This window comes from Adiantum capillus-veneris, chromosome 9 (genome assembly GCF_014529385.1).
Source record: "Adiantum capillus-veneris isolate H3 chromosome 9, ASM1452938v2, whole genome shotgun sequence".
Lineage (NCBI taxonomy): Eukaryota > Viridiplantae > Streptophyta > Polypodiopsida > Polypodiales > Pteridaceae > Adiantum > Adiantum capillus-veneris.
In genome coordinates, this window is record NC_140939.1 from 19,472,442 (window position 1) to 19,484,955 (window position 12,514).

At 40.1% G+C, this 12,514-nt stretch overlaps 1 protein-coding gene across 1 annotated transcript; it reads right to left on the minus strand.

Annotated features, from left to right (window-relative positions):
• Positions 1 to 2,446: 2,446 nt before the first annotated feature.
• Positions 2,447 to 9,724, minus strand: LOC147450195 (protein neprosin-like). The gene is made up of 6 exons (XM_086520427.1): positions 9,584 to 9,724; positions 5,264 to 5,350; positions 3,799 to 3,966; positions 3,638 to 3,691; positions 3,337 to 3,486; positions 2,447 to 2,830 (listed from the first exon to the last, which is right to left on the minus strand). The coding sequence occupies exons 1-6, from the start codon at positions 9,722 to 9,724 to the stop codon at positions 2,447 to 2,449; spliced, it is 984 nt and encodes a 327-aa protein (XP_086376553.1).
• Positions 9,725 to 12,514: the final 2,790 nt, after the last annotated feature.

Sequence of the window (12,514 nt, forward strand, 5' to 3'; positions counted from 1 at the left end):
ATATATATATATATATATATATATATATATATATTCCTCTCTCAATGTGTGTGCATTTTTTGATTATTCATGTATGTGTGCGTTTTTTTGGTTTATTCATGCTCTCTCTCTCTCTCTCTCTCTCTCTCTCTCTTTTCCTCTTTCAATGTGTGTGTGCTTTCTTTGATTATACATGTGTGTGTGCACATTTTTGGTTTATGCATGCTCTCTCTCTTTTCTTCTCTCAATGTGTGTGTGCTTTCTTTGTGTATGCATATGTGTGCGTTTTTCGTTTATGCTTGTGCTCTCTCTCTCTCTCTCTCCCTCTCTCTCGTTCTATCTCTCTCTCCACAATGTGTGTGTGTGAAAGAGAGGGAGAGAGAAAGAGGGGAAGGGACCATGAGAGTGAGGAGAGGGAAGGAGCATACTTGGCTCTCCTTCCTCTCCTTGTGTGTGTGTGTGTGTGTGTGAGAGAGAGAGAGAGAGAGAGAGAGAGAGAGAGAGAAGGAGAGAGAGAAAGAGGGGAAGGGAACATGAGAGTGAGGAGAGGAAGGGAGCATACCTGGCTCTCCTTCCTCTCCTCGTGTGTGTGTGTGTGTGTGTGGAGAAGAAAGAGAGAGAGAGAGAGAGAGAGCGTTATCTTGCTTGCTTGAGCGCGCGTCGAAAATTCAGATCTGAGATCTGAGTTTTTGGACGCTCTCGGTTATTTTTTTAGCCTTATCGTCGGCGTCGCTATATGCGTCGCTATAGGCGTCGCTATGAGCGTCCCTATGTTATTCGCAGTATGAGCGTCGCTAATGTTAAGCATAGCTTGTAGTGTGTGTGTGTACTATTTAAACATATAGATATATATGTATACATACATCCATACATACATACATACAAGGATAGAAGCAAGTAAGAGAGTGGAGTAGAGACATTGAATTCAATTGCTTTCCTATCATTGAAACCAATTCTAGAACCCACTCCATTTATAAAAAAAAGGTTTTATTATTACATTGACTTCTCTTAGCTTTCATCTCTTTACACCATGCTAGCTTATCTAATCTCTATAAACAAGCTTGGTAGCATTGCTTAGATCAAGGTAGACCAAAAGGAGGAATCTATCTCTCTCTCTCTCTCTCTCTCTCTCTATATATATATATATATATATATATATATATATATATATATACATATACATATACATATACATATACATACATACACACACACACACACACACACACACACACCCAATAGAATTAGAGCACTCCTAAGTTTGTTGAACAAGGGTTAGCACTTCATGAAAAATAATGTCTATGAGAAGCTTCCAATCTTGGTATCAAAGAACGTTTTGCAGCATCTATTAAGAGGTCGTGTCATGCATCACTTTTATAAATGCGATAAACTATATGTGTAGAAAGAGAGTATTGATACTATTCCACTTGGAAGAGAAGATAGCTCTATGACAATAGAGGCATTGTTTCCTTGGCCGCAGCAACGCACGGGTCACATACTAGTTGTTATCAAAAACCTATGAAAGCGTTCCCTAGTCACATCCGTACAAAACATTTTTACCCAAATGACTATTGTGGATCAAAAAATCCAAACCTAGCATCAAGTATGTGGCAAATGTTGCATAAATTAAAATTAAGAATTTTAACATGCGTAGTTTTGGGGAGTTGACAATGTTTACCAAATCTTTGTTGCATGTACATGAAATGAAACCACCTTAGGCAGTCCTCGTCCATAAGTGTCACGGGGTGGACTTGAGGGATCAACGGTTGGGGATGGATCGGCCGTCGATTGCTCCCCAATTTAAATAAAAAATTAACGATGCCTGGCATCGCGAGCGTCCCTTGAACCCACAACCTCCCCCTCACGAGGCCGGACCTACGCTGCCGCGCGTTGATGCAAACCATTTGCCTTTGCACTATCAAATATCTGGCCCCCCTGCTGCGTCGATTCGACGGCCTAGATCGCGCACCCCGTCGTTCACTTGCCCCTACCGTAGATCCCTCGAGTGACACCCTGTGTCACTTATAAACGAAGTTAAGCAGTAGAGTTAGTACATAAGATCATAAAACAACGTGAATGTCACACGAATTATATGTTTTTCCTCGCTATCTAATGAATCCGCTAAATTGGCATATTGTATTTATTGCTAGTAACAAAAGGGTTTTATTTCATATGACACTTTCAAACATGTAAACACACATAAAAGTAGATAGCTTCATGTTCATTTTTATCTGAGACCAGGGGGTGACTTTTAGAGAAACGGTAAGTGTTATTTTGCACTAGTGCTTTTCATGAGGGTAGTCCCATATGAGTTTGGGTACAAACATGAGTAAATATAATCTTTAAGGATTGGCTAACATATTATAGGCAAGCAAAAAGAGATTTTGAGATTTTTTAAAGAATTTAAATAGCATATTATGTGAATTCGAGAAAAAAAGACACCGAAGTGTCTTGTTTTGGTAGCAAACTAGTGTTGGCAGTTAATGTTATGACCTGGGCCTCCAAAGAAGAAGGCAACACCCCAATTTTGGACGGAAGTTTGTGATAAGGAATAGCAAGTGGGATTAGTAGCGAGATATTTCATAGAACCAGGGTCAGAGGAGACGGAAGAAGAGGAATCCACAATTTGGAGGGAGCGCACATAAGATGCCTTTCCATATCCTTCATTTGCAAAGTGACCGCTTCCCATTTGAGTGGTTGTATGTAGGCCCTCACTGATGAAATTTGTTATCTCTCCTCCCCATTGAGCCTTTGCGGCCTTTTCTTGTAGACCATTTTTGAACAAGATCGCTGGCCAATAACCGACGTTAGTGCTCCCAACCCGTAGCCACCAATTTCCCATGAGTTTGTCCTACAAAAAAAAAAATTTCCATGTTACTTGGAGGATGACAAAATATGGAAGAAAAAGATAGCTAATGATAATTCTAATAGAGAAGTAGAGCCCTAGTTTTGATGAGTGTCCTAGTTTTGATCCCTCATCAAAAGGGCTGCTACAAAAATGGATCTAAAATCAGTATTTCTTTGGGATATGTGTATTTGTATGTGTATGCATACAATGCGTGTGTGTGTGAGAGAGAAAGAGAGAGCGATGACACGTCTCTCTCTCTCTCTCTCTCTCTATGTGTGTGTGCAATATGCTTGTGCCTATGTGAGTGATTGAGTGGCCGATGCTTGTGCACGTGGGCGTACATGCACATTCCTTTAATGGAAATTGTTGTAAAAACTAACCTCCTTTTTTAGAAATAGCTATTACATGCATTTCTATGCAACCCTCCAAACAACAATCTTGAAATCATTTTTGTGATTGCATGGCCTGTGGTTTGTTACATTGAGGTGCTATTATAGGCATGTAGATACCTTCCATACTAAGATTGGTTGCACTTCAAATTGTGGTCCTCCATAACTAGAAACTGGTGCAATGGTTCCTCCCAAAAGCATGTCACTGGAGACGTGTACAAAGCCTGGGCATCGTAGGTCAAGACAGCCACTTGACTGGTAGAAATCATTCTGAAACTCATCAAAACATAGCTGAGTATCATTAAAACATACTAGAGGGCATCTCTCCAGATTCGCGTTAAACAAATCGTTCCAAAATCGTAAGAACATACTAGGGCACAAATTATGCACATAAATTAAAGGCACATCAATATCTACATACTGTCCAATATATAAAGAAACGTGTGTTGCTATCTCCATAAGCTTGTGGCTCCACCTACATTCATTGATCATGCTCACATGAGATTTCATAAAAGCAAAAATACAAATAATAAAATCTAGTTATAAATTTCTACATTCGGCCACAAATTCTAATAAACTCACCGTCCAACCTGCTTCAATCGTGTCTAAGAAGGTTCCACTATATCTTCCATTAGCAACCCAAAGTTGTGTGATGCTCATTTCGCGAGAGATTGCGACTGTGGGATTCCACGCATTGAACACTCCATAAGCTCCATATATTTGATCACGTGCAATTTGTCCTATAACATACTGCAGATAAAACAAAGCATTTTGGGTTGAGAGACATTGTCTGCCTCACTAGAGAGACTATAAGAAGACATGCAAGCCTTGAAGGCTTAGGTAGTGAAATTAGTATAATCTATAATTGCTCACAAGGGGACCACCAAGAGGTTTTGTCTCATGTTAGCATAAACTTGACTCCTATATACAAGAAGATTTATAAATATTCTCATGTAAGAAAACGGAGTCTTTTTCAGTGTTTTTCATACCATGCATAACATCATGAGCTTCTGCTCAAGAGGCACCGCATACCTAGCTAGGTACGATTGGGGGAAGGGGACCGCCGGGCCCCCCACCGGGCTGGCGGTCCCCTGCCCCCAATTGTACCTAGCTAGGTATGCAGTGCCTCCCTCATAGAAATTCATGATGTTGAGGTAAGACACAATGTGGGAATTATTGTGATAATTTTTCTAAAACTTCTTGTGATAGGTCCTACTTGAAAAAAGAATTCACCTCATGGCCCACAGGAACTTTAATATCAAGCATACTTTTTGTGGAGTTTGGATCGCGCCGATATTGTCTTGCAAGGTGTGGTGCAAGGAGGTCAGAGGTGGAAGGCCTTCGTATGGGGACGGTATTCTGAGGACATCGTCCATTCTGATGCCAAAGTTGAGTCATGGAAAGGCTACTAGACAAATTAGTAGAGGGCACTGAGTCATGTGGTGGACAAGGTTTGGTAGCAAGCACATGCTCTTCAATCTCCTTAGGTACATAGCTTGGGGATTCCTACACAATAAAAGTTAACAAGTTTGAGCTTCAAAGTCTTACAATTCTTGAGAGCTAAAACTACTCTCTCTCTCTCTCTCCCCCTCTCTCTCTCTACATATGTATTTATATATTCCATGGTTTACAAGCTCAATATGCATGCTTGAGCTATAGCCCCTAACTCCTGCTCAGGGTAAGCAACACAATCGTCCAAAATTACTCTCTCTCTCTCTCTCTCTCTCTCTCTCTCTCTCTTCCATGGTTTACATGCTCAATATGCATGCTTGGGCTATAGCCCCTAACTCTTTGTCACGATAAGCAACCGATAAGCAACGCAATTTTCCAAAACTACTCTCTCTCTCTCTCTCTCTCTCTCTCTCTCTCTCTCTCTCTCTCTCTCTCTATATATATATATATATATATATATATATATATATATATATATATATGTGTGTGTGCATGGTTTACAAGCTCAATATGCATGCTTGTCAGGATAAGCAACACGATCTTCCAAAACTACTCTCTCTCTCATCTAGCTGCTCACGGCGGTATGTTTATGTACCTGGAGAGTATGGTTTTGCAGGAGGGGGTGGTCGAATGCGGGCTGCTTCTCGCGAGGGACGCAGAGTATCACGTCCCCATCCGGGCTCTATTATATTATACAGCAATACAACATGTATACTTGTGTAAGTAATCTATCAGATCATTATACATCTAGAGTTTTTTTATTAGAGTAGACACATTGTACGTAATAGATCACCTGAAAAGTACCGTGACACTAGTGTCACTCCATCCAAACTTTGCCTGCATGTTGAGAAGAACCAGGAGCACCTTCAATCTAGATACACGTGCTCCATCATACAATGGCGTATCGTATCGGCTTCACTTTTCATATCATTATAGATAAGCTTTTCTGAATCCATGATCATCTCGATCATTTCATCAATCTGGGGCTCAAACATTGCCTCGTTGGGAATGTGGTCTACATGATCATCTTCCGAGTTGTCAGAGGCTACATCATGTGGCCTCACGTATGCTGCTTGACCAAAGCACCTGCAAACACGTCTATTGGGTTACAAGATTGCTGCCTGTTGGCCAACGTCAGAGTCCGACGAGTTATAATTGGCAACAAATCGATCTATAATAGATGGATCAAACTCGCCAAATTTGGGAACGTACTGCAAAGAAATGCATCTTGTCCATCGCACATCATGCTTGCATTGATTACAAGGACATAAGATCCTTGTTGAGAGATAGGTGTTTCGGTTGGATGGCCCCAAATCCTCATCACTACTCATAATGAAGATAAAAACCTTATAACTTGGACATAAATTTAATCTTCTATTGGCATCCTCCGTCTCTCTCTCTCTCTCTCTCTCTCTCTCTCTCTCTCTCTCTCTCTGTTCACACTGTAAGCTACCTCACATTCTCTAGTCATGTCCAATCCCCACACACCTCTGTCTAGAGGTACACGAAGATCAGAACCACCGGGTTATAATCTTGTCTTTATTAGTCAATGCCTATATTTGTGGGTACAAGAAGTCTACATGATAGTGCATATAGTGAACAAAATCCCTTTGCCTCTTCTCTAGCTGTAGCAATTCACAACATCTTAACATCTCTTCACAACAGTTCTTTGTTCAAGGGATTACCTAGCACATTACATGTTGGCCTCCAATTTGAGTATCATGTCGTTGAAAGCTTTCCAACTTAAGGTCGCATCTATAGAGAGGAAGAGAGGGATCACCGTTTGCCTAACTCTAATTTTTTTACTGTAATCTCAAAGGTAGACTCTAATATAAAAACTCAATCCAAAATATAATCTTAAATTTAACCTAATTGAACATGTGGTGATTTGTGGCTAATTGAATATGGTTAGTGTGTGAGTTAATAGGTGTCAGATTCTGATGGGAATATACATATTGTTGTGTAACTAGTGTTTGCTCTTTGGACAAAGCGCGCCTTCATTGACATGCACTAAAACCTAACCTAAATCTAATCTAAACTTAAATCGAACATAAATCGAACATAAATCTAGATCTAATCTAATCTTAAACTCAAAATAAATCTAAATCTAATCTAATCTTAAAGCTAACCTAAACCTAAATGTAATCTAACTTAAATCTAACATAGCTAGCTAATCTAAAATCTTGCCCTAATTTTAAATCTAACATAATCTTAAACTCAACATAAACATAAATCTAAATGTAATTTAACCTAATCTTAAATCTAATTTAAATCTTAACCTAATTTCTCTCTCTTTTTTTTCTCCCCTTACCTCTCTCTTTCGTCTTCTCCCCCCCTCTCTCTCTCTCTTGGTTTTTTATTCTCTCTCTCTTTCTCCCTCTTTCTCTTTTCTTTGTTTTCTCCTCTCTCTCTCTCTTTGTTATATATATATATATATATATATATATATATATATATATATATATATCATTCTCTCTCTTACTCTCTCTCTCTCTCTCTCTCTCTCTCTCTCTCTCTCCCAAAGACACAATGTGTGTGTGAGAGAGAGAGAGAGGGAGAGAGAGAGAGAGAGAAAGAGGGGAAGGGAACATGAGAGAGAGGAGAGGGAAGGAGCATACCTGGATCCCCTTCCTCTCCTCATGTGTGTGTGTGTGTGTGTGTGTGTGTGTGTGTGTGTGTGTGGGGAGGGGGGAGGGGAGAAAGAGAGAGAGGAGAGGGAGAGCGCGGGTTAATTCTTTTGCTTGAGCGCTGAAAACTCAGATCTGAGATCTGAGTTTCTGGCGCTCTCGGTTTATTTTTTACCCCTGTCGGCGTCGCTATGCAACAAATAGAATAGCGACGCTCATAGCGACGTCGTGGATTTTCACTTTTGAGCATCGCACTGCGAGCGTCGCTAATGTGAAGTACCTCTTGTAGTGAGGTTAGGTTATATGATGTTATTTAAGTTAGATTAGCTTATAGATTAGGTTATAGGTTAGGTTTAAGTTATAGGTTATAGGCTATAGGCTATGTTAGTTAGATTATAGGTTAGGTTTAGGCAACACGTTAGGTTATAGGTTGTATATACGTAAAAGATTAGGTTAAATTATAGGTTGTATATACGTAAATGGTTATGCTGGATGAAACATTGGTGGCCCATAACCATGATGTTAGTAGCTTACAAAATTATTGCCAAGTCAATTGCCCTAAGAATCTCTCTCACTGATCTGGATAAGGATATCACTCCTCACCAACAAGGTTTCATCAAAGGAAGATCTATTTAAGATAACACCTTGACAGGAATGGTTAGATTATAATTATACACACCATTCACCATGCAAGACTGTGTCGGTTATATGTTAGGTTAGAGCTAGCCACAAATAGCAGAAAAAACACAAACAAATTTTGATTATGTTAGGTTTGGGTTAGGTAAGTTATAGGTTATGTTACGTTAGAGCTAGTGACAATTTAATAGTAGAAAAAATGCATGTAAACGGACTTCAAAGATGACTGGTGTACTTCAAAAAATGAAAACAAACTTCGATTAGGTTAGGTTATAGGTGAGATTTAGATAAGATTATAGGTTAGGTTAGATTATAGGTTAGGTTTAGGTTTAGGTTACAAGTTAAGCTAGATTATATGTTAAGTTAGAGATAGCGACAAATTATTAGTAGAAAAAATGCAAACGGATTTCTAAGATGACTAGTGTACTTCAAAAACCGCAAGGGACTTCGGTTAGGTTAGGTTATAGATCAGGTTTATATTGTAGTTTAGGTTTAGGGTACTATTAGGTTATATTAGGTTTAGGTTATCTGTTAGATTAGAGGTAGCAACAAATTAATAGTAGAAAAAATGCAAGCGGAGTTTGCAGATGACTCGTGTACTTCTAAAAATGCAAACGGACTTCGATTAGGGTAGGTTAAGGGTATAGGTTAGGTTATAGGTTATAGGTTCTGGGTTATGTTAGGTTAGGTTATGTTTATGTTATAGGTTAGGTTAGATTGTAAGTTATGTTAGATCTAGTGACAAAAAGTGAGGTTATAGGTTAGGTTTAATTTGGTTGTAGGTTAAGTTAGGTTAGGCTAGGTTAGGTTAGATTATGGGTTATAGGTTAGGTTTAGGTTATAGGTTTGAAAAACGCTAGCGCAATTGGACTTCAAAAGTGTACACAGACTTCAAAAACACTAATATATAGTCATTGACCATGTGGTCCTAGACCTATATAATCTCCGTGCACCTCTAGATCAAGGTGTGCGAGGATCGGGCATGGCTAGAGAATGCGAGGTTGTTAGAGCTAGCGGCACAAATAGTTGGAAAAACACAGTCAGACTTCAAAAACGCCTTGTGTACTTAAAAATGCAAACAAAAATTGATAAATGAAGTAAAATAACGCAATTAGACTTCAAAAGCGCACACAGACTTCAACAGCCTTAATATATAGTCATTGACCAGTAAAGACGAGATTATTACCCTGTGGTCCTAATCTCCATGCACCTCTAGACTAAGGTGTGCGGGGATTGGACCTGGCTAGAGAATGCGAGGTTGTTCAAAAAATGCAATCAGACTTCAAAAGAGCCATGTGTACTTCAAAATGCAAACGCAAATTGATAAACGAAGTAAAATAACGCAATCGGACTTCAAAAGCGCACACAGACTTAAACATCCTTAATATATAGTCATTGACCAATAAAGACGAGATTATTACCCTGTGGTCCTAATCTCCGTGTACCTCTAGACTGAGATGTGCGAGGATCGGACCTGGTTAGAGAATGTGAGGTTATCATGTAGTTAGTAGTGTGTAGTTATAACAACTAGAGTGTTTTAATTATTTATTGCATCATTGGCAGATAAAGTATGGACGATAGGACGGAGTTTCCTTGTGCGCATTGCAAGCATCAGATCTTTCAAAAACAAAAAATCTGCGACCAAGACATACGCAATCACAGTCTTTTTCCGATAGAGCAACTACAAGACATGCGTTATCGATCTCATGGTCCAGAGAAAATAGATCAAACTCCACAAGTAGATATTTCTCCAACTTCATCCCAGAGAAGAAGATTTTTAAACGAACAACCATTGACTGAATCCTACCAACCAATACCTGATGTGGCATTTCAAGAAGTAGAGATGGAGCAGATGTTAGACGTGTTCTTTGACATGGATCCCATCATTCAAAACACACTACAACATAACATGAAGATATCGACGCATCATATATCGACGGCCATGCCTTTCCACGCATATATCGATGGAATTAGAGCACGTCGATATAGTTGTTTTTATCCGCATCGCAAAGAACGTCGCTATACGCGTGGGAAGGCTTTATTTGCCACGTTTATATCGACACAGTCACCCACTTGTATATCGGCGCTCATTGCGACGCCAAAAAATTTGGGGGAAAATAGGGAAACCCGCGTGCGTAGGCGCCATTTTCGCCTGCTCAAATCGTGGCCAAAACCTGCTGCGTAGGTATTATGTCACTCTCCCCCCCCCAACCCCCCTCTCTCTCTCTCTACATCGTGTGTGCGTGTGTGTGTGTAGGAAAGAGAGAGAGAGAGAGAGCGGTGTGTGTGTGTAGAAAAGAGAGAGAGAGAGAGAGAGAGAGAGAGAGAGAGAGAGAGAGAGAGAGAGAGAGAGAGAGAGAGAGAGAAGTGTGTGTGTGTGTGTGTAGAAAAGAGAGAGAGAGAGAGAGAGAGAGAGAGAGAGAGAGAGAGAGAGAGAGAGAGAGAGAATTAATGTATGCGTGTAGGAAATTAAAATTAAAGACAGAAAAATTAAAGAGAGAAATGAAATGAAATGTTATATTAACGTCTTCGAAAGGCCAAAGTGACCTATGAGACAAGAAAATTACAATGTGGTGGATCTGATACAAAGTCAGAGTAAAAAGATGACAAAATGACAAAATAAAATATTATGGAATCCTAAACTGCTGGGTGTGGACTAAACGGCTAAAATAGCTAGCTGGGATAGGTAGATCATAGGAGATCCAGCATCTGTCATTGGCGGATCTCATCAATCGAGCCAAAGTACCTGGATCGTCTGATGCAGCCTATGACTTCATTTGACCAGCTCAAAATACATTCGAAGCTCAACTCTCACCTTCACACATGAAAGTCCTCTAGGGAACAACAATAGCGCCGTCGTTGCTCTTAGTGACAAGCTTCCTCCTCAAAAAAGGTTGGGCGGGGGCATATAACAAGCCGTAGATCAAACGGATAGAAGAAACGCCCAAAATAAAAGCCGTTTTTGAAGTCCTATTGGGTTTTTCTACGGAAAAACGCAAACGGACTTCATAAAGGGCTTCTACGTCGTAGGTCAAATCCAGTTGCGTTTTTCTATGGAAAAACGCAAATGGACTTCGGAAATGGCTTCTATGCCTACCGAAACCATCCGTAGTCCATTAGGTAGTCTTAAGGCAATGTCAAGAGTGTGTATGGAAAGCCATAGGTCAAACGGTCAGAAGAAACGTCAAATACAAAAGCCGTAGGTCAAATCCGGCTGCGTTTTTTCTACGAAAAAACGCAAACAGTCTTCGAAAACTGATTCTATGCCTACCGAAACCATCCGTAGTCCATTAGGTAGTCTTTAGACAATGTCAAGAGCGCGTATGGTAAGCTGTAAGTCAAACGGATAGAAGAAACGCCAAATACACAAGCCGTAAGTCAAATTCGATTGCGTTTTTCTACGGAAAAACGTGGACGGACTTCGGAAACTGATTCTACGCCTACCGAAACAATCCGTAGTCCATTAAGTAGTCTTAAGGCAATGTCAAGACCGTGTATGGCAAGCCGTAGGCTAAACGAACAGAAGAAACATAAAATACACAAGCCGTAGGTCAAATCTGGTTGCGTTTTTCTACGAAAAATGCAAACGAACTTCGGAAATGGCTTCTATGCCTACCGAAACCATCCATAGTTCATTTAGTAGTCTTAAATCAATGTCAAGAGCGTGTATGGCAAGCCGTAGGTCAAATGGATAGAAGAAACGCCAAATACACAAGCTGTAGGTCAAAGCCGATTGCGTTTTTCTACGGAAAAACGCAAACGGACTTCGGAAATGGCTTCTATGCCTACCAAAACCATCCGTAGTTCATTTAGTAGTCTTAAAGCAATGTCAAGAGCGCGTATGGAAAGCCTTAGGTCAAAGGGATAGAAGAAACGCCAAATACAGAAGCCGTAGGTCAAATCTGGTTGCGTTTTTTTACGAAAAAACGCAAACGGACTTCGGAAATGGCTTCTATGCCTACCGAAACCATCCGTAGTTCATTTAGTAGTCTTAAAGCAATATCAAGAATGTGTATGGAAAGCCGTAGGTCAATGGGTTTGAATTAACGCCAAATACACAAATCGTAGGTCAAATCCGGTTGCGTTTTTCTACGGAAAAACGCAAATGGATTTCGAAAATGACTTCTATGCTTACTGAAACCATCCATAGTCCATTAAGTAGTCTTAAAGCAATGTCAAGAGTGCGTATGGAAAGCCGTATGTCAAACGGATAGAAGAAACGCCAAATACACAAGCCGTAGGTCAAATCCAATTGCGTTTTTCTATAGAAAAACGCAGACGGACTTCGGAAACTGATTCTACGCCTATCGAAACCATCCGTAGTCCATTAGGTAGTCTTAGAGGAATGTCAAGAGTGCGTATGGCAAGCCGTAGGTCAAACGGATAGAAGAAACGCCAAATACACAAGCCGTAGGTCAAATCCGGTTGCGTTTTTCTACGAAAAAACGCAAACAGACTACGGAAATGGCTTCTATGCCTACTGAAACCATCCGTAGTTCATTTAGTAGTCTTGAAGCAATGTCAAGAGCGTGTATGGCAAGCCGTAGGTCAAACGGATAGAAGAAACGCCAAATACACAAGCC